Source organism: Microcebus murinus, chromosome 9 (assembly GCF_040939455.1).
Source record: "Microcebus murinus isolate Inina chromosome 9, M.murinus_Inina_mat1.0, whole genome shotgun sequence".
NCBI classification, from domain to species: domain Eukaryota; kingdom Metazoa; phylum Chordata; class Mammalia; order Primates; family Cheirogaleidae; genus Microcebus; species Microcebus murinus.
This window is the reverse complement of record NC_134112.1, coordinates 43,143,994-43,168,252: the sequence shown is the minus strand read 5'-3', so window position 1 is coordinate 43,168,252 and position 24,259 is coordinate 43,143,994. Positions and strand designations below refer to the sequence as shown.

At 34.6% G+C, this 24,259-nt stretch overlaps 1 protein-coding gene across 1 annotated transcript; it reads right to left on the bottom strand.

Moving 5' to 3' along the window:
• On the bottom strand, positions 1–22,483 carry SEM1 (SEM1 26S proteasome subunit). Its single transcript, XM_012757138.3, has 3 exons — positions 22,257–22,483; positions 7,991–8,084; positions 1–197 (listed from the first exon to the last, which is right to left on the bottom strand). Exons 1-3 carry the CDS (start codon positions 22,330–22,332, stop codon positions 155–157), a joined length of 213 nt encoding a protein of 70 aa, XP_012612592.1. The 5' UTR covers positions 22,333–22,483; the 3' UTR covers positions 1–154.
• Between the last annotated feature and the right edge of the window lie 1,776 nt (positions 22,484–24,259).

Sequence of the window (24,259 nt, the reverse complement as noted above, 5' to 3'; positions counted from 1 at the left end):
TTAGATCAAAACATTTATTTTTTGTGTTACAAAAACAAAAATAAAGCCAAGCAGATAATGAAATAAACATATTTTTAGGTCCCAGCCTGGGTTCTCTGTCCTAAAATTTAATAAACAGTTCATGTGTAGGTTACTTCGACACTTCTTCTGAATGCTACGAAGTCTCCATCTTATAACCATGTTTCTCTAGTTCAGCTCTATAATAAAACACAAAGAATAACATCACCAGGCATTCTTCAAAATAAACAGACTTTTTTTCTTTTAGAATACAATAAATGAGCTAAGCCTGAGGCAACAGTTTAAAATATTACTGAATAGCTTTATTTTAGTCCCTAAAAAGAAATCTATGTAAGAGAAAATTAGATGAGTCAATACAATACTAGTAAAATTTTGCTTTTTCCATTAGTTATATTTTATATTAATTTTGTTATAAATGTATTTATGAAAGAAATGTGAGAGATTTACTGTTATCCTCCAAATATTTTTCAAATACCACACAAACATTCTGTTCCTAATAAACATAAATTTTGAAACATTAACCTTAGGCTAAGACATTGCTATCAAACCTTTAAGGATTTTATAATCATCATAACAGGTATTACTGTCATATACACAGAACAAACAGATTGCTTTCCATATTAACATATCTATTGCTCTAAACAAGAAAACAATCAAATTTAAAGGTGTGAAAAATTTTCTGCATTAACTATATAGGCAAAATAAATATAAGTCATAGAATATTAAAGAAGACTTTACTTTCCTAATTTTAAATGTGGATGAAAATTTTAAAAGTTTGTATTGGTATACATATACACATATAAAAGACACTTTTTTATCATCTGAAATAATTTATCCAACCTGAAGTTTCACATTTTGAGAATGTCAATTGGAATTGTTGATTTGCCTTATATAAGACATTTGCACAAAAATGTTTAGCCCTGTAATCAACTCCAACTGTATTTAAATTACCATCAACTCCAATGGTATTTAAATTACCATTCCAAATATCAGCAGCAACTGTGAACAGTTACAATTCAGATTTTATAAAAGTTCATGATAAAATTATAGAGGGCCAATTTGTGATAAAACATTGAATAAATGTAAAGTATGATTACTATCCTCTATCTCATTACAACCAATAAGATAAAAAGACATTTTTTCTCAAGTTTTAAATATAATGTGGCTTAGACACCTATCACACTATCCAATGCAAATACAATGCAAAAAACACATAAGAATGACGTATAATATTTATTAATTTCCTCAAACTCCTTTGCTTTCCTAAATTTTTTACAATTATCTACAGTACAAATACTGACCTATTTCCATGAATTATATTGAAGACAGAATATTATTCAAATAAATCATCTTTGCCTTCTGCTAGGGTACAGTATGGGCTGGTGGTATAAGCAACAGATTGGCACTCAAGAGCCCAGTGCAAGTCTCTGACTCTGGCCCTTCCTTTACTAACTAAATTGCTTCTTTGGGTTCCTCCTCCTGCACCCCTCATGAAACTGAAGATTATAATATTTGTCTTTCATGTATAACAATTTATGTCCTTTGTTTTGAGGGCTAAATGAGAGAAAATTATACAAATAGAATGTAGCATACATTAACGTAAGAACCAAGACTAAAAGGGAAAAGCTATAAGCTTCTATTTCCACTGATCACAGACAACTCTTCAAATGTTTCCTACAAAAACTCTTGTTACCAATCTTTAGGGAATGTGGTAATTATCTTTGGATTTTATCTCATGCTAAGAATTTTGTATCTTTCCTATTTAATATGGAAATAATTTTAAAACTTTCCTAAACATTAGTATTCTGCTTCCTTTTACAAAGTAATTGTAGATCATTTATCTTCTCCTTTTTAACAACAAAAACCCAAAGTTCGGCCAGGTGCAGTGGCTCATGCCTATAATCCTAGCTCTCTGGGAGGCTGAGGCGGGAGGATAGCTCGAAGTCAGGAGTTCGAAACCAGCCTGAGCAAGATTGAGACCCCATTTCTACTATAAATAGAAAGAAATTAATTCGCTAACTAATATATAGAGAAAAAATTAGCCAGGCATGGTGGCGCATGCTTGTAGTTCCAGCTATTTGAGCCCAGGAGTTTGAGGTTGCTGTGAGCTAGGCTGACGCCATGGCACTCACTCTAGCCTGGGCAACAAAGTGTGACTCTGTCTCAAAAAAAAACAAAAAAAAAACAAAAAACAAAAAAACCCTCAAAGTTCGATCTAAGATTTAAGTAATAAGTATACCAAATTTGTCCTTCAGGTTTGTGTCTATTTGCCTTCCTAATGAAAGATAGTCACCAATTACATTTATAATTTGTTTATAAACACAAAGGAGATGATAAAATGCTTAACAGCTAAATTCTTAGAAGAGATGAAAAGGGCTTTGCTAGAATTGAAGTATAAGAAACCAAAAGAAAAAATATTGAAGCCACTAAGTATAAAACACAGAACAAGAACACTAATATGTTGAGGCTGCTGAATAGAAAAATCAAATAAAGACAAGAAAGAGGGAAGAAATCCAGCACAACTGGAATAAAATCACAGAACACACATAATGAATGTACACTATTTGAAACAAAAGCAGTAGCATCCTTTTTGCAATAGAACAAGCAAAAAGACTAACAAGGCCATTACCAAGTTTGAGAATTCCACTTAACTATCCAAGAAACTACTCAGTTTTATGACTGAGACTATAACTGATATGATAAATCAGGAGCTATACTGTCTGCTTGGAGTTTTTATATAAGATGTGATACAGCATTGTGAAAATCATAACACTACCTATTTATCCTGATATGTAGAGAAACAAATTATATCAGAAGCAGCAAAACTAGAATGACTGAGTTACCTGGAAACACAAAGTGGCCTCATTCATTCTACTTATATTTGTTAAACCTAATTACAATGAAAGAGAGAGAGGAACAGGGAAAGTGGGCAGCCTGCTATATGGACAGTTTTTATTTATTAATATACACTTACCATGGTCTAAGCACTTAACACATATTAAACTCATCTAACCTTTATAATAACCCTAGGAGTAAAATACTAATTATCACCTGCAAAGTTAGATAGGATTAGGATCCAACAATGTCAGAAAACAATAAAACACGTTCCTTAGCATGGTTTATAATAGCACAGTAAGGGCCTCCATGCATTTTATAAAAAGACTAGTAAGAACATTTTTGCAGAAGACTTGTTAATTAAGACAATTGTTTTTAAAGGAACGACTGTCTGAGGCTGTGTTATTCAATGATAGTCATATGTGGATATTTAAATGAAATAAAAATTCAGTCTCCCAGCTGCACTAGCCACATTTCATGAGCTCAATAGCCACATGTGACTATGGCTTTTGTATTGCACAGTGCAACTTATAGAACATCTCCATCACTACAGCACTGCATTCAGTTCTATTTGAGAGCACTGGCGATGCATCAACAACTTTAGTGGGAAAAAAACTCATTACTCAAATCAGAAAATAAAAAGAAAACCTTTATTCACTAATGAAGGTATCAAGATTTAAGCCATAGAAATCCACAAACCTAAAGGCAGAAACACAGAGAACATAAGAACACTGTGAATGTGTTTTAGAAAAACAATAAGCCACAAACAATATATAGATACTATACTATTTCTAAACCAGTAAAAAGGCAGGATGTAGTAGTGATAAGAAATCTAACTAAGAATACATTTACTACTGAAAGTCTGTTGATAAAAATCAATAATATCTTAGTTAATTTTTAAGAGAAAATTGCTAATGAAAGACACAAAATAAATAAAAACTTTGGAGAAATCTGATTCTTGAATGTCAAAGAAGAAAACTTATTTAGCCTCAACTTTAAAAATGTCAAGATAGCAGGAAAAAAAGAACCCTGATATATTATTAAGAACATGAAGTAGAGATCAACAGCATTGTAGGCCAAAAATAAATATTCCAACAGCATAATATAATTCCAATGAGGAAGAAAAGGGAATGCATATTTTTTAAAAGGTAGCAGGGTGTTCTGATGTGGCTCAGTTTTTAAAGGATATAAACCTGGGGAAAAGAATCCTTATTCAATAAATGGTGCTGGGAAAACTGGATAGCCACATGTAGAATACTGAAACAAGAGCCACACCTTTCACCTCTCACAAAAATCAACTCACACTGGGTAACAGACTTGAACCTTAGGTGTGAAACTATTAGAATTCTAGACGAAAATGTTGGAAATACTCTTCTAGACATTGGCCTAGGCAAAGAATTTATGAAGAAGACCCCAAAGGCAATCACAACAGCAACACAAATAAACAAATGGGACCTAATGAAATTAAAAAGCGTCTGCACAGCCAAAGAAACTGTCAAGAGAGCAAACAGACAACCCACAGAATGGGAGAAAATTTTTGCAAGCTACATATCCAATAAAGGGCTGATAACTAGAATCTATTTAGAACTCAGGAAAATCAGCAAGAAAAAAATCAAACAACCCTATCGAAAAATGGGCAAAGGACATGAACAGAAAATTCTCAAAAGAAGACAGAATAATGGCCAACAAACATATGAAAAAATGTTCAACATCTCTAATCATCAGAGAAATGCAAATCAAAACCACAATGAGATATCACTTAACGCCAGTGAGAATGGCCTTTATCAAAAAGTCCCAAAACAACAAATGCTGGTGTGGATGCGGAGAGAGAGGAACACTCCTACACTGCTGGTGGGACTGCAAACTAGTTGAATCTCTGTGGAAAGCAACATGGAGATACCTCAAAGTGATACAAGTAGATCTACCATTTGATCCAGCAATTCCACTACTGGGCATCTACCCAAAAGATCAAAAGTCACTTTATGAAAAAGATACCTGCACTCGAATGTTTATAGCAGCATAGTTCACAATTGCAAAGCTAGGGAACAACCCAAGTGCCCATCAATTCATGAGTGGATTAATAAAATGTGGTATATGTATACCATGGAATACTACTCAGCTTTAAGAAACAATGGTGACATAGCACCTCTTGTATATTCCTGGATACAGCTGGAACCCATTCTACTAAGTGAAGTATCTCAAGAATGGAAAAACCAGCACCACATGTACTCACCAGCAAATTGGTATTAACGGATCAACACCTAAGTGGACATATAGGAGTAACATTTATAGGGTGTCAGGAGGGTGGAAGGGGAGAGGAGGGGATAGGTGTATATAACCACAACGAGTAAGATGTGCAATGTTTGGGGGATGGACATGCTTGAAGCTCTTACTCGAGGGAGGAGGGGGGCATGGGCAATATAAGTAACCTTAACTCTTGTACCCCCATAATACGCTAAAATAAAAAAATTAAAAATAAACCAAGGTAAATGCAAAAAACAAGGTGCACAAACTTGTACAGATAGAATTTGATCCTAGATGGAGATCTGTAAAAAGAAAAAAGGGCTTTTGAAAACCATATATTGATCAAGAAGAATAAGAAAAAACAGTTCCAAGAGCTTGGAATAGATGTAATATTAACAGATTTTAGAGAAAAAGGATTACTGTTCTTATCTTGTCCATAAAAACTTTAAAAGGAAAAACATCATTAAGACAAAACTGAAACTAAGATAGGTGAGATACTTCTAAACTGCGTTAAAGCAGTTTAAAGTCTCATGGCACTGAACAATTACATCTCAGGGTACTGGGAAAACCAAAAGATATAGTAAAAAATGAAAGTCAGCAATCTTTGAGAAATGGAAATGGAAAATCATAAAAATATCAGAATAACAATGAAAAATAAATTGTACTATTTCTAAAAAGTAGAGAAAGTAGATGGGTAAAATCATTATTAGTCTTCAGCAAAATGCTAAAGTCTTTAGAATGTAGGAGTTTTTGAGCCCATTTTAAAAATATACTGTGTAGAAAAAAATGTAAAGGACATTGGAAACTAAGAAGGGCGGCTGGGGGGAGATAAAAACTTACTTACTGGGTACAGTGAACACTGTGCTGGTGACAGGCACACTGAAAAGCCCTGACTTTAGCATTATACAGAGTATCCACGTAACAAAAACATTTGTACCCTCTAGTATTTTGAAATAATAAAAAAATGCAGTGTAGAAACAGGTGCTACTATATCACTGTTAAAAATAAATTTTTAAAATTATAAATTATCGCACTTCCTTTTTGAACAAGCATACTAGGCTAGTAAATTAGAAGAGTGAAATAGACCTTTGATATCTTGATTTCAGCAAAGTAGTTGGTGGTCTGCTTAAATATCCCATGGCCAGGACAGATAAAAATGGGCTAAATAAATCAAAATAAAATCAGCAGGAAAAGAAGTCTCTTCAACAAATGGTGTTGAATAACTAGACATCTACAAGCAAAAGAATGCACTGAATTCCAATTTCACAACATATACAAAAGTTAACTCAAAATGGATTGAAGACCTACGTGTAAGAGCTAAAACTATAAAACCCTTAGAAGAAAAAGCATGGGGATAAATATTCATTACCTTGAATTTGGCAATAAATTCTTAGATATGACACCAAAAGCACAAGTAACAAAAGAAAAAATACATAAATTAATCTTTATCGATATTAAACATTTTTGTACAAAGGACAACGAAGAAAGTGAAAAGACAACCTGATAGAATGTGAGAAAATTTGCAAATCACATATCTGATAAGGGTCTAAGTACCCAGAACAGTAAAGAAATCTTACACCTCTGCAACAAAAAGACAAACAATTCAGTTTAAAAATGGGCAAGGACTTGAACAGACATTTCTCTAAGATGATATACAGATGGTCAACAAGCATGTAAAAAGATCAGTCATTAAGGAAACGCAAATAAAAACCACAGTGAGATACCACTTCACATCCTTCACTTACAGGATGGCTATAATAAAAAACAATGAAAAATAAGTTTTGGTGAGGATGTGGAGAGATTGGAACCTTCATACCATTGCTTTATATTGTACCAATAAATTGCTAGTAATAATGTAAAATTGTTCAGTGACTGCAGAAAAGTTTGGCAGTTTCTCAAAAAGTTAAATGTAGAATTACCATATGACCCAACAATTTTACTTCTAGGTATATACTAAAATGAATTAAAAACAGGTACTCAGACAAGTACATGTACATGTACATACAGCACCATTCACAATAGCCCAAATGTGGAAACAGCTCAAATGTCCATCAGTTGATGACAAATGTCCATGAACTGATGAATGGATAAATAAAATATGGCATATACATATAATTATTGAGCCATAAAAAGGAATGAAGTACTGATACATGCCACAACATGGATGAACCTTGAAAACATAATGCTAAGTCAAAGAAGCTAGAAACACAAGATCACATATTCTATGATTACATTTATATGAAACATCTATAATAGGCAAATTCATAAAAAGAAAAACAGATTAGCAGTTGCCAGGATATAGAGGTAGATGAAATGCAGTGACTGCTTAACAGTGTTTCCTTTTGGGATGATGAAAATATTGGAACTAAATAGAGATGATGGTGGCATAACAGTGGGAATGTACTAGACACCACTGAATTGTATACTTTAAAATAATTAATTTTATGTTATATGAACTTTACTTCAATAAATAAAATTAGGTAGATTTGGACATAAACATGAAAAAGTACATACAACCCCAATATCCATTCCAGTTTGAGAGTCACCAATCTATTGGGTCCCAGCACTCTATGATTCTATTTCCTGCTGAGTTATTTAATATTGGTAGAAAATTAATATTTACAGAATTAATAACCTACAAGAATAAAAAATGATAAATATGCCTTTGTTTAATTACCTCTGAAAGACTAGAAAGAACAAAGTTATATGCAATTACACAAAGTACTCATGTTTACAAACACAGGAGATGAAAGCAATGTGTCTTATTTTGCATAAGTGAAAAACCTATCTTAAAGATTGAGTAACTTTTAAGAGGTCAATTATTTATGTAAATTATATATTTCATGTTTATAATTAACACTAAGCTACAATAAAAATCTGGCTTAAAGCTTACCGTAACTGATTAGAGAAGTCATCCTCTACATTGTCATCATCCCAATTATCCTCCCAGACATGTGCATCTTCATCTTCATCTAAGCCAGCCCAGTCTAAAAATAGAAATAGATGCTATCTAAATATTTCTCATACATTACTTCCACAATTACAAAAACTTTAGCAAGTTTGCTACTGAACACTCTCACAATCCAAAACAGCTAATATGGTATCTATGAGAAATGGCAAGCTTCTTTCTTAAATCTCAAAGTTCATATTGGCTTGTTCTCTTAATTCTTGAATTTGCAGTTCAAATTCAAGAATTTTTTGAACTTTTATTAACAAAATTTAAATATTTTGTATTAACAAAAGTTAATACAAAAAAATTCTACTTGCCATGAAACTTATTATAATTTCGGGAGGATATTTACTTTACTGATTTTTCTTTGAGCTCATTTTTATAAGGTCTATTTCACAATCTTTCAAAACACAGCACCAACAACCCCTAAAGCAAGTTGAGTAGCAAGCAGATAGATACAGCATGGAATTCAAAATTGCTAAACATTAAAAAGGATAATTCATATACAGACATTAAAAAGTAGAACAAATTAAAAACCATCGCTAGTATTTGTCTAATATAATCAATAAATAAGTTAGATTTTTAAAGGAGAGATAAATATAAATATGCATAAAGAGGAATGTTGTAGTTTCTAGTTTCCTGAATTTTCTTATTACGTTTTGGTAGTGGTAGAGGGGAGGTTCAGACTGAGATTCCAGCTTTTATTTAGAGTATTTAGAGTATTTAGAGTAAAATACATATGTTTTACCATTATTCCCCAACCTCAAATCTCAAGCTTTAATATACCATTTGGGTTGAGCCTAGAAAAAGAAATCATCAAATTCAGTATCTGTTTTATGGATATTTTAAGGAGTCTTTATAAAGATATCTAATGGTATTTAATGTTCCCCAAAATAATTTGAATAAACCAGATACTATGTTCTAAAGAGGGTGACAGAATTCAAGACACAATGAACTGTTTTCAGGTTCTAAGATAACAAGCCTTTAGTTAGCCTGAATCATTTCCAACTAACCAGCTTCCTAAACTGTTAAGTAGTTTCCATCTGCACTGGTCCCTAAAAAGGAAATGATCATGTGTCAAAAGGTTGAAGCTAGAAATATAAAAAAAGAATGTTTGATGCTTTCCTGCTAAACTTCTAAGTCTTTGAAAAATACTATAAAGCCTTAATTGTCTTTTAAAGCAATTGTCTTTTCAGGAACAGTAAAATTATAGGCCCCCAGAAACTTTTTATCTAATTATGATTTGATTCAAAATGTTGATTTCAATAGTTTTTACTTGATGTCATTCAAATGTCTTCAAGCTGTCTTTACTTCTTTTAACTTAGAAAAGAAAAAAAAAAAAACTTGTTAATTTGTACCCAAATGCCTCAGAGAATCACCAACAAGAAATACAACAGAGTCAAATAACTTGTTTTGTGGGAATGCCAATCCTAAATTAGAAAAAGCCAAGATTCTTAAGGCAATACAAGAGCTTTAATGGTATCATTTTTTTTTTAAGAGTGGTACAATCTTTAGTTTATCAAGTTGAACTCTGATGATCATTTAGAATACGGATAAAGCAACTCCCCCTCCTTTAACAACCATCTCAGGCTATTTTAATGGCAGGGAAAGAGAAGGAATAAGGTAGAAATAAAGTTCCAAGAAAAAGAAATTGGTCCAGGGATGGGTGGACAATATTGTGAGCAAGATGTCAGGTAGAACACACACAAAAGGATTCATGACAATACTCTATACTTCTTTGGTATTACTACGCAGTAATTCAAAATTATGACACTACGGAGTATGCAAAAATAGAAAAGCTGGTCAAATTCTTTATTAATCATTTTATAAATCTGAATATACTCTTTAATACTATATCCTAGGAGTAAGATGTATTAAAATCTATATATCCCATACCATCCTTCCCATTATCATAGATGAGGAAGCTGAGGAAAAAAACCTTTTGAATCACAAACATTTAAAGTTAGTTAATAAGAGCACTAATAAAAAAAATTAGTGTCCACAATGACAAACCAGAATTTAAAATATTTTAGATGAAAATTTTAAATATTTTGTTTACCCACCAGGCTCAGTGGCTCATGCCTGTAACCCCAGCATTTGGGAGGCCGAGGCAGGAGTATCACTTGAACCCAGGAGTTTGAGATTACAGTGACCTATGATCCCACCACTGTATTCCAATATCACCAAATAGCATTTCCAGCACTTATAAATCCTCTATACTGTACATATGTTAGAATATATGTAAGTTACAACACATGTAAACTCAACTAAATGAATGTATAACAAAGCTGTGACTGTTGTCATCTCTGGGTTTAGCTGACATCTCTTGCAATACATCTCTGAATTGTGTTTTAATTTTCAATTATAACATGACACTGAAAACCATGCAATTTTATTTGATCACTCATTTTTAAAGCCATAAGCCCAGAAATAACTTTTGTAAAAAGGACAAAATAAAACCAAACAAGGATACCTAATTCACGTTTATTGCCATCTTCCAATATACTGGATGACCTTATAAAGTACACTTTACCTTTAAGACTAAATGCATTGCCAGAATTATGATTAATCATTTAAATAACCACAGCTGTGTTTATTTCAATGTGTAGGCTTCCAGATGTGTACTGGTAAAAAAAAAAAAACATTTTAAAAAGTCGGAATTGGAAATAACCAATAACAGATGCCTAATACATAAGTTTCTAGCAATTCTAAATTATTTAAGACTCTGTCCCAAATTTGGCTTTCTTCACATTTGCCAGTTGAGAATTGCATCTGTGATTAGCTTTAAATGTCAAAAATCTGAGCTATCAAAGATCCCACATATTTCATCTAAGTATCACCTTGACATATAAGTGTGAAAAGGGTTTTCTCTCAACTTGAAAAGTGTTTTTTACACTTACTATCCTATCCTCCAACATATAATACATTTCCAAATTTCTCAAAGATATGAAGTATACCACTTTGGAGAAAAGTAAAGAAACTCCATTCATACTAAATAAGCTTGCAAATGTTCTATTCTATACCAATTTTCAAGAACATCAAATTCCGATTCCATAACAATAAAGCTACTCTGAATATAAAGAACTTAATCTCCAACCAATCTCTCAAATAAAAAATGTGCATGTATATACGCAGAACATTACACGAACAGAAAAACACTAAATTGTATATTCACCATCATAGTTGAGTATAAAAGAGAGCAGCAATAGTTACAAACAGCATCATTACACTGATGAATATGAAAATGAAGCCACACCAAATCTAATGATTCTGAGATAAATTTACATGTGTTCTTATTGAGGCTGCATAAAACAAATTTATATTTTTTCTAAAATTTCATTTCTGTAGGTTATCATGATGCAAACATACCTATACCCAATAGATCTAATGTCTGTTCAGTGGCTAAGAAATCAGGACCTCACATAGCATCACTTTACTACTATATATTCTCTAACAAGAACCAAAACTGTCAGTGGGGAACCTCAGAACAAACAAAGAAAAAGCATCTCATAAATGATGTTGCTACTGGGCCATTGGTGAGTTTTTAATCATCTGTGGCTAGAAACACAGTCTCAAAATAACTTACATAACCATTTATAATTATTCTTGCATTTTAAAAAAAGAGAATCCAAACCTAACTCTTTTCATTAATAATTTAAGAAATATCCAGCAGAATGGTTCTACTTTGTGGGTTCTTGTTGATTAGTGCTTTTATTTTTCTTTAATTCTATAAAATTCAGAAACACTATCACTTTTATCTTTTCCAAGCTTTCATGCACTAAACTCATCTTGCTTGGCTCCATCATTCTGATCTTCCTTCACATTACTGAGTCAAGGGTATCCAATTTGAACTCTACCATGCATATTCTTAGACATGCAAGTGCAAAATCGCAACACCTGATTTCTTCTTATTCCCAACACCCCATATCAAACTAGTTCCTAATGCTCCATCACTTCCATTTCCCATGTTATTCGTGCATCATTCTCTTCACCTCACTCCTAATAACAACCTATTTCAGGCCTTTAGTTCTCACCTGAGTTATTTCAACAATTTGCTAATTAACTTCCCTGACTCTAGTCTATCCTTTCAAATTAATTCTGCTGGGCTAATGTTACATAAACAGCCTACAGCTGAAAGGAAACTCACACATAATCACTGGAATAAGCAAACAAATAAAAAATAAACAAAGAAACCTACTTCTTGTCTTCTTAAGGATGAAGTCCAAACTGGTTGTTTGGTTTAAGTTTCCATGATTAGGCTCCAAACTATCCATATATTTGCAACTACTATTTCACGAGCAAATAAAATACACACATTTATTTTCCACCTGAAAGCATGTACTACTTTTCCCTTCTTTTCAAAACACCTTTCCTACATTTCTACATTTTGAAAGCTGTTCAAATATTGTTACCTCATGTTGTACATAACCGGAAATTATTTTTGCTTCTTTTGAACTGTTGTTGCACTTTCTTATCAGTTGTTTAAACCCTGACCCCCACCTCCAGAAAAAAACAAATGAAATCTTACCCAGAAGCAGTCCAACAGATAAGACAGACAAAGGCAACATTGCTCTGGTTTAACTGGGGATGAGGTGGAAAGGGCTTGGAGTCCCACCCAGGATAAGCAACTCCAAAATACTAAAGAGCTCCAGCTGGGTGTGAAAACCACTGATCCATATCTCCTTTAACACGCTGAGATAAGTTCAAAGACAAATATCTACAGAGGAGTCCAATTTGCCTCACTGCAGCCTCTTGCTAACAGTGGCCTTGGGTAAGTTATTTAATTATGCTGATCCCCAGGTATAAAATCTATACCTCATAGTTATGAAGATTAAATGAGATCGTGTATCTAAAACAGTAGTGATAAATAGTGGCTAATATCATACTCTCTGCACCCCTCAGTACCAGATTTACAGGTAACACTCAACAAGTATACATTAAATGAACAAATCATTTATGACGTGCTAATCACTGCAAGGGAACTTGAGGAGTAAGAGAGGCAAGAGACATGATCAGAATAAAGACAATATCATTTCTACTAAACATTATAGGCACAACAAAGCACACAATTGGAAAAATGATATTTGCGAAATTTTAAATACTTCTGAAGAGGTATTGTCCTCTGGTATATGCATGCAGGGGATTGGTTCCAGGACTACCTGCGTATACCCAAATCCAAGCATACTCAAGTCCCGCAGTTAGCCCTTCGCAACCAAACCAGAGTGCAGAAAAAGTCGGTCCCTGGTATAGATGGGTTTCACATCCCATGAATACAGTTATTTCCCATAAACAAACCTGCACAGTTCAAACCCATCTTGTTCAAGGGTCAAATGCACAGTTTTTGAAACTTAGTTTCCTCTGTGTTTTCACAGTTCACCACACCATTAAATAAGTAATATTTAACAAACAAACAACCAGTAATATTAAACACTATTTAAATCACAATTGCTTACTACTTGATCAATCTACAGAACGAATGAAATAGTGAATCAAGTAGTTCTTCAAAAAATTTTTCAGTATTTAACATCCTGGTTCACAACTCTCAATACCTCCCACTTCCAAGTACCAGTATCCTGATTTGGGAGTTTTTTGTTCTGATCTATATGTATCCCTTAACAATGTATGCTATTGTTTTATGTGTCTTTACATGGATAACCACACTACTGTTTAAAGTACTTTTGTAGAAACATTTAATGGCAATATTATTTCATTTAGAAGTTTTTAGTACTAGAAAATAAATGAACTTAGTTTTGAATATACCCAAAATTACTCAGTGAAATATTTTAACTACCAAATGTGATACCAAATATCATCCAAAAAACAAACTCCTAAGTTCATTAGAGGGGAGAGAAGAAAGGAACTGATGTTTACTGAATACCAACTTTGTGCTAAACATTATTATGGACTAAATGTTTGTATCCCCACCTCCTCAAATTCATGTTGAAGCCCTCAACGCCAATGTGATATTTGGAGACAGGGTCTTTGGGAGGTAATGAGGATTGGATGAGGTCATGAGGGTGGAGCCCTCATAATAGGATTAGTACCTTCATAAGAAGAGACACCAGAGACCTTGCTCTTTCTCTCCTCCATAAGAGAACACAACAAAAAAAGCAGACTTTTGCAAGGCAAGAAAAGTAGCCTCACCAGGAACCAAACCTGCTGACACCTTAATCTTGGACTTCCTAGCCTCCAAACTGGGGGAGAAAATAAATTTCTGATAGTTAAGCCACCCAGTCTATGGTATTGTATTATGGCACTCCAAGCAGACCAATACAATCATGTATAAAATCTTTCATTACTCTAATAAACATTCTTATTCATAAATTACAGATGAAGAACCTTAGGATAAAGAAGGTAACAATTGAAAGAAAAACATAATAGTCAATCTCTCTCAAAGAAATCAAGGCTGGGCGCGGTGGCTAACGCCTGCAATCCTAGCACTCTGGGAGGCCAAGGCGGGCAGATTGCTCAAGGTCAGGAGTTCGAAACCAGCCTGAGCAAGAGCAAGACCCCGTCTCTACTATAAACAGAAAGAAATTAATTGGCCAACTAATATATATAGACAAAATAAGCCGGGCATGGTGGTGCATGCCTGTAGTCCCAGCTACTCGGGAGGCTGAGACAGAAGGATTACTTGAGCCCAGGAGTTTGAGGTTGCTGTGAGCTAGGCTGACACCATGGCACTCACTCTAGCCTGGGCAACAAAGTGAGACTCTGTCTCAAAAAAAAAAAAAATCAATCCAAACCAAAATGATATAATTTCATTTATCAGGTTGGCAATGACTAAAATGTTTAATATTTAGTGTAAGCAAGCTTATGAGGGAAAAGGTGAACTGTAGATGGAAATATATTGGTGTAACCATTACTCAAAGGCAATTTAAGAATATATGTCACAATTTAAAATGCACATGATCCTGGATGAGTTGTCAGAGCCCAAGTAAGGCAAGGAGGACATTCCTGTTGAGACATACAGCATGGTATGGTTGGTGTGTTACAGCCTGGACAGGATGAAGTCATCCACATTAAAGTGAGGAAAGGACAGGGGTGGCTTAGTATAGAATGCTGAGCCCAAGTGGGGTTGAGAAGGGCATCTGTGGGGGAGAAGGGCATGACAAAGATTGGTTGTGGAGCGGGGTGACCAATTAGACAATATATTTAAGATAATGGAAGCTAGGTTTCTCACTATTGGAGAAAAGAGTTACAAAATGTGGAAAGGCAAAGAACTAAAAAGAGCCCTCTGGTGTTGAATAGCAGTTGGAAATATCTGTGTGAACCCAAGGTTTTATACACACATAAACACACACACACACACACACACACACACACCTGTATATTCCTAGTTCCTTCCGCTTAAAGGGTCTGGGAACAGGAATGAATATCCACAAAACAATGAGCATAACTGGAGTCAAGATATTGCCTTCTAATTACAATTCTCCACTAAAAGGAAACTGCATTGGAGAACGGGTAATTCCAGGGCTAGAGCAGACAAAGTACCAGTTTAGTTTGAAATGTATCTTGTGTCAGAATGCACAAAGAAAGATGGGGACGTCTCAAAAGGACACAGAAGACAGTCTGAAGGGATTCCTCATGTTCAAATATGGGACAATCCAAGAATCAAAGTAACAAATTATAACCCAATGAATCAGAATCCATGAGTCCACATGGATCTAAATAAATGAATAAATTTAGTTTGATGATTGGAATACTGTATTTGCATAGCTTCAAAGCCCCTCCCCACAACATACCTATTAATTATGAAAGGAAAACGAGTAACCTAACAATGGAAAAGCCTTACATTTCCTTAATAAAGTGATCAAAGTGAAAATCATCAGTAATGGAACAAACGAGAATCATGTTCCACCTGATGCAATGAGTGGAACACAGCACCACCACTATGATATATTCCTCCCAAGATACAGAACCTGAACCTAATGTGGAAACTTGAAACAAATTCAGGTCAAGGGACACTCTACAAAATAACTGGCCTATAATCTTCTAAAATGTCAAAAACATGAAAGTCAAAGACAAACTGAGGAAATGCTCTAAACAGAAGAGGACTAAAGAGACAACTGAATGTAACCCATAGTTCTGAATTAAGACATTATTGAGACAACTGGAGAAACCTGAAAGGGATCTGTCAATTAGATGATATAGGTTGAGTATTCCTTATTCAAAATGCTTGGGACCAGAAGTGTTTTGAATTTCAGATTTTTGGGGATTTTGGAATACATACACACACTTTGTCTGTACATAAGTATGTAAGCTCAACCACAAATGTATATATTATGGTTGAGCATCCCAAATCCCCAAATCTGAAATGCTCATATCAGCAAATTTTGGTACACTTCAGATTTTCAATTTTCAAATTTGGGATGTTCAACATATTATCAGTGTTTTAATTTTCTTATTATGATGGCTATACTATGGTTATGTCTTTGTAGGAAATACACCTTAAAATATTCAAGGCTGATGGGCATCAGGTTGGCAACTTATTCTCAAATGGTTCAGAGAAAAAAATCTGTATTGTACTTTCTACCTATTCTGTAAATAAGATTTCAAAATAAAAATTATATTAAAAAAGAAATAAAAATGAATCTGCCAATATGATCTGGCAATTGCCTCTCTAGGGGTTTACTTTATAGATAAGTACAAAAAGGTACACACGAAGATGTAAGAATATTCACTATAGCACAGTCTGTAATAGGAAAAAGAACAAAAAAACTAAAGATATAAGAATATTCACTGTAGCATATTTCATAAAAAAATAAAACTAAAAACCACCTATATATCAATGAGGGACTAGTTAAATAGATTATTTAACAAGCAAATGGGAAAAAATAGTATGGTCATCTGTGTATTTAAAGGATATAAACAAGCACAATTTATATATAAATTCTGAAGGCTATTGAGAAAAAAACATTTAACATTGGTTACCACTGGGACATGAAAAACTTCTGGGGGAATGGTGAGAGGAATAGTGCTTTTATTTTCAATTTATTCTGCTTTATAGCTTTAAATTTTTACTATAAACAGTTACTTGTACAATTATCCTATATATAAAACTATTTTAAATAAGTAGTTAAGTAACTACCATGAGTTAACAAGCTAAAAGTTTATGAGTGATGGATCTGAATCTAAGTCTGATTCTAGATTCATCATGCTTATTCCACCCTGGGGTTCAAAAACTTTCTTCTTGCATATAATTACCAATAATGGACATTCAATAAGTATTCTGCCATTCATTATATAGATTTATCTGTTTTTCCTTAATTTTTAGTAACATGAATTTTCCATTTCTTGCTACCACCATTTAACTAATTTAAATGTTTGATAGTATTAATATGTCTACTATACTACATTTAATAAAGGCAAACAGCAAAGCCACTCTGGAACCAGGTAAATTGACTAACATGGTTGACATTATCAATATTGGTTGCATTTACCTTCTGCATTAAGATTCTAAGAAACCCTTCTATTGGCTGTTTAGCACAGTTGTATACAGTGTTCATGTAAGTATTTCCCAATAGCATTTTTCATAAGACAATTCTTCCTTGTGCAGGTCTATGTATAATACACACTTAAAATCCTTGGGCTCTACCCACTAGATGCTGGCACTTTTTTCACTTACATCTGTCAAGGGAATGTAACATTTAAAAACACTCCCTCAGTTAAGAATCAGTAAAAGATGTCCAACTTTGTTAGGAGGTGAGAGTGCCTCGGTTATTCCAGAAGGCTGGGAGTATAAGGGGATATCACTGGCCTGTTGTCTGCCTCAACAGATTCCCATCAATAACAGTGTCTTATCCAGAAATTTCTCAAGGGGACAGAGAAGTGGGTGGTATTCTGCTCCTGAATTCTTTTGACTATACAGCAGTTTCACTGATTATACAATATTTAGTATAGCACTACTCTCTGGCAAATATTAATACTATTGATGCTGCAGGCAAATTCAATTTCACTTTAAATATTCTAAAAAAAACTTTTCCCTTGAAACAAAACAAAATACCTCCATTCTGGCACAGGAAGAGAATTTAAAAATCTAAAGGACCACTTATTTTCTTCCCACTTTTACACTCAATCACTTCTAATTGTCAGAGAAAGGAAATTAATGAAAATATTTTTTAAAACTCAGCATCTGATATTAAAAAGTATTCAAAGTTTCAGATTAATTATTGAGTACTTCACTTTTAGACTCTATCATCACCAACCTAAACCATATAATGGATGAAAAATGAAATCTTTTCTAAACTTTAAGTTGCTCTCCAGTTTTAAAATCCTAACCATTTCAAAGTCTTCAAAATTATATTAAAATCAATAATGCCCACCCAAGACCTTGAATGTCTTCCTAAAAAAGCCTATTCTCAAGCAGTTTAAATTGTCAAGAAGTTGGATAATGATTTCACAAAGATCCTAAACATGATTTTTAACAATTCCTGCTTAACAATCAGTAGATTACACACCCATTAATTAGAATTGTGAGGAACCACCAATGTAACAGACTCATAGAATGGAAGAAAAAGGAGCATTTATTCCTTCGTACTTTCAGAGAATACTTAGAGATGTCACACTTTACACCAAAGAACTACTAAGAAGAAATGATGAGACTTCCATTAAAACATGCTGTCTTACATTCTACTATAAAGACATCTGCACCCGAATGTTTATGGCAGCACAATTCACTATTGCAAGATCATGGAAACAACCCAAGTGTCCGTCAGTTCACGAGTGGATAACTAAAATTTGGTATATGCTCACAATGGAATACTATTCAACTCTAAGAAATGACAGTGAGCTAGCACCGTTTATGCTATCCTGCATTAAGCTTAAACCCATTATCCAAAGTGAGGTGACGCAAGATCAAGAAAAAGGGCTCCACATCTACTCGCCATCAAATTGGTACTGACTGATTAAAACTATGGTGCTCAAATGGTGATAGTGCCCACTAGAGTTTGGGGGAGGGGGAGATACACATCTTAGAGTTGTGGCGAGCATAGTGTATGTGAGGGGGGGAATACTTCTAACTCTTCCAAGGGAAAGGCAAAGATATACAATGTAACCCAAAGGTCAAAAAAAAAGAGGGAAAAACAAACAACAAAAACTTTTATCGGGTGGTGGGCAAATGGGAGGGGGGAGGAGGAAAAGAATTTACACTTAGGTGTGATGCGTACCACCTGAGGGTAGGACATGCTTGATGTTTTGGTAAGGGGGGGGAATGGCAGGGGCAATATATGTAACCCTAACAATATTTATACCCCCATAATATAATAAAATTTTAAAAAAAAATGCTTAGTTTCCTTTTTAAAATAAAAATTCTCTTCCCTTAAAATGATTAAATGGACATCCTACCAAACAAGTTCTTGTCCAGAATAAGATGTAGCTACAACACACCCAAAGATGGACAATCCATAATTTCAGTAATGACTTTCATATGTCAAGCTCTTTACTGCAAGCTACCCTAAAATGGACATCATCCACGTTCTGGAGCACCTGAGACTCAACAAAGCCTTTGAAAGTAAGACCTTCTATAGACTGCAGAGATGATTACAGGCTGCCTTAACAACAGGAATTTTAATTTATATGTCAGTGAGTTTGTCAATAGCACACTTACCATAAAGATAATCACAAGAAAAAGAACTTTCCAAAGAAGGGAAAGAACTTGAAAGTAAATCAGGGCATTGGCAATTGAACTGAAAACTCAAATACTGAAAGATTCAAAATAGGCCACTATTTTAAAGTTGAATTTTCCAAACTTTAATGTGCATATAAATCTTAGGTATCTTGGTAAAACTCAAACTGATTAAGTTAGTCTAGGGTGAAGAATGAGATGCTGTGTTTCTAACAGTCTACCAGGAAATAACAAGACTGCTGGTCCATGGTTTACATTTGGAGTAACAGACCCTAAACCATTACTAGTCCAAAACATGAAAGAAACGTACAGTCTGAAAAGATAAATAATTCTTTCGATTTTTCCAAGATTTTTTTTCCCCTTTAGTTTTTGTTATTTATCAGAACAGTTTTCATTGGTAAATATGAGTGGTCTCACTGATTTTGTATCCAGCAAAATCTCACCAATTCAAATTAAGGAAAATCTATCTAAATCATAACTCAGAGAAGAAACACAGAAACCTGAACAAAATAAAGGCATTTCAAATGTTTCTTATTCTAAAATAGAAATTGTCCTGAATGAATTAGGTTCTATATATTCAAACCTGAAAACAAATATTCTGCAAAAAGACTAACAAATGGTGAATTACTTGATGCTAATACATCACTCTATTTTGAGTCCTGTCTTCAGAAAAAATATTTTTTTTTTGCTTTTCCTTTTAACTTTAATGATATTTTTTTACTATTGTAACTACCAACATTTTAAATAAATTGCTGCTCACAACAAAAACTTTGTAGAGCAAGGATAAACTATACACTCAAAGAAAGCTGACAAAAGTGGCTGAAAAAAATCAAGTATATCATCAGGTACATTGTTATCTCTAAGTCCTTTTCAAGCTATCAATTCTCAACTAACTCCTTATTTTAAATGCAGCTTCATTCATTCAAAATCATTTACTGACCACCTGCTACAGGTCAGGTACTTTGCTAAATGTTAGGGATAAGTTTGGATTGGGGAGTCAGACCTTTCAAATACTTGCTTAGACAGTTAATGGTAAACTGTTTTTTTGTTTTTTATTTTATCTCTGAGCCTCCCATTTCCTCAGGATGTCAGTGATAAGTAGACTGTATCATGTAAATAAGGTGCCTAACATTGTCCCTTGTATATGACAATAATGCTAATATTTGAAACAAAGTTTGAGTAAAAATGGGATCCTGCCTTCAATAAGCCAGCTTTATACTACACAGCTCTACCTTGGAGGATTATGAACCAACGTGAAAGTGAGGTAAAGAAAACATGACTGAACAGATAAATCCACTAACAAAACAAAAAAACCCTAACAATCCTCACAATATAATGAATTCCAGAACTGAAACGTGTTTTGGGTTAGTTTATGAGTTTGTGTAGTATGCATACTAATGTTCTCTTCCACTAAACAAAATAATAGAGTACACTATAAATAAATAGAACAAATGCTCCAGCTCTGTGGTTTTATGCACAATAGGACCATGATGGGGTATACAACTTAGGACAATTTTAGTGAAGTGCTAATTGCTTGATGCAACAGATATGTGTACACCATTAACCACAATTCTCTTACCACTACCTTCGGAAAGGCTACTCAGTAGCAACCTCCTTTTCTTATACGGTAAATATTTATGAATCCTACTCATAACAACTAGTCAATAAAGCAGCCAATTTTGAAGATGTAACAGACAACAGCGATCTAACAAACAGAACCAAAGTTAAGAACTTTGCTATCAATTAGGCCAGGTGTTCCCAATTCCATCATTTCTAGCCAATATGAGACACTAAGAATGTTTCTTAACTATTACAAAGCTTCAGTTTATTTATCTGAAAAATGGCAATACCAGTACCTACTTTCTGTATTTGTGAAAATGGAATGTTAATACAAAACACTGAGACAAGTTCCTGAAAACAGCAGCCACTCAATAACATGTTAGCTATCTGCTATTACCAACAATGACAAAACTAAAGTTCCTCTTTAATAAAAGAGGAACTTTAACTTCTAATAAAAATGTAGAAGTTTTAGGGTCTTATAAAGCGTTGAACTTGTTAGTTCAAAGTGGCGAGGAACAGGAGTAAGGCAGTAACTTCTGATAAGCACTCAACACCTGATCCTCCCATCCAACTTAGCAGGCTCCACTTGAGATGTCCTAAAAGTAAGCAGCATTCGCATGACTAGGGACAAGAGTTTAGTTCTAGAAGGTTTAAAGGCAAAAGGCGGCTGCCAAACCGAAGGAAAGGGGAAAGGAGGTTATGCAGACACGAAAGAAGTGGTGGGAAACCCGGCTGAAGAGTAAAAGGACCAACCATCCCGGATAGGGGTCCGGGATCACCGTGCCTCCTCCCAGCAAGGAAGCTGAAGCCTCTGGGCCTTGCCGTAGAGTCCCACCATGACACTCCGAACCCGAAGTCGGGGACACTGAGGGCGGAGCCTCACGGCCTAGAGAGCCGGGCCGCGGGGGCCCAGACTTCCCGCAGGTCCCCCGAGCCGGGCCCGAGACACCGCGCCGCCGCCTCCACCCGGAGGCCTGAGTCACCGTCCGCGCGGCCCAGAAGCCAGGGGACCCAGCCGGTTACCTTCGGCAGGGAACTCCTCGAACTCGTCGTCCTCCTCTAAGAGACCCAAGTCTACCGGCTGCTTTTTCTCTGACATCGCGACCCTCTGCGCCCAGTACCTCCCAGATCAGTAGGAAAGTTGGAAGCCTCACTCTTCCTCAACGCGGCAGCCACCGTCCCCGCAGCCTCCGAGGTAGTTGCTACCATAGAGACTCGAGGAAAGAACTACGGGAGCCGCGCGAGGAATGCTGGGATATTGGAGGTCCTCCCAGCGCTTCTTGTGGGCTTAGCAGTCCTGAGTTAGGTAAAGGCGGGTTATTTTTTGTCTTTACAGTTTTATTTGAACTCTCTAAATTGCCAAAGTTGAAAGCAGTGTAAGTTTCCCTGACTGCAAAAGACTCATAATGTGTAAAAAAGAAAAAAAAATTAAACATCTTTAGTCTACCACTGAGGAAGGAAATCTAGAGAGATGAAGTGACTACTGGCTAACATTCTTCAGGCTTGTGTCAAGCCCTTAACCTACGTTACCTGCAGTCCTTAAACCAATTCCCTAACATGGCATTAAATATCTCCACATCACAGGAAATGCAGGTTCAGAAAGTGACAGCCGAAGTCACTCAGGTAGTGCTAGACAATTCAAATGCAGAATTGTTTGCCTGACTTGAATCTCCAAACTTCTACATTATGCAGTGTTTCTCCAATCTTGGAATGACTCTGTGGTAAATAGCCTGTTAATTGTGTGTGTGTCTGAGAGTGTGTGGTAACTCTAGTTTGTAAGTTATTATAAAATTTAAAAATGCTAGCACTCTGGGAGGCTGAGGCGGGTGGATCGTTTGAGCTCAGGAGTTCGAGACTAGCCTGAGCAAGAGCGAGACACCGTCTCTACTACAAAAAAAAAATTTATATATATATATATATAAATTAGCTGGACAACTAAAAATATAGAGATAAAAATTAGCCGGGCATGGTGGTGCATGCCTGTAGTCCCAGCTACTCGGGATGCTGAGGCAGTAGGATTGCTTGAGCCCAGGAGTTTGAGGTTGCTGTGAGCTAGGCTGACACCACGGCACTCACTATAGCCTGGGCAACAAGCGAGACTCTGTCTCAAAAAAAAAAAAAAGTAAAAATGGATATGTGTAACATATTTTTGGGTTCCAAATATATCATTTAGAATTTTTTGAGTAGCATTGAATATCATTTTGAATTTAGCAGTGATCTATATGGAGCTGTATATATAATATACATAAATATGTAATATTATGGATGAATATTATAGAATACATATAAATTGGGTATTAACATAAATTTTGATATATGTACTTGTTTATATATGTAAATCCTATTCCTTCATTCAACAACTTTAGTTCATAGGATCTACCAGGCACTGTGCATCAAACATGTGTAGAGACATGTAAACAGGTAAATCACAATGAAACATAGTAATTCATTTGAAATCTCCATCTTAAAATTATGTGAGAAATGAATAAAGTGTGTGAGAGTACAGAGAATGGAGCAACAAAGTATAGAATAAATGTGGACGAGAACTACAATTAGATGTAATTTTTAAAAAGTAATATGGCCCTTATATACTATTTTGATTTGTAGATTACTGAAAATACTGGTATCTCACTACTAAAAAATGGTGTGTGAGGTAATGCATAGTTTATTTAGTTTGATTTAGCCATAACACAATGTATATGTATTTCAAGGCATCATGTTGTGCACCATAAATATATTTTTGTCAATTAAAAAATTTTTAAAGAATGCAAAAAAAAAGGAAAAGATTTTGCCAAGGAGTCAATCAAATTCTAGTTCTTGAACCTCTTATTTAGTTCACCTGATATATAATGAAGTTTGTATCAATCCTTAGCAAAAGAAAAAAAACAGTAGCAACATGGTGGTGTTTTTACTGTATTTATTCAATTTAAAGAGGAGTTGTACCTGCATCAGGTCTCATCCTCTCCTCTTTTTCTTTTTGATTTTTTTCTTTTAGAGACAGGGTCTCCTCTCTTGCCCAAGCTGGA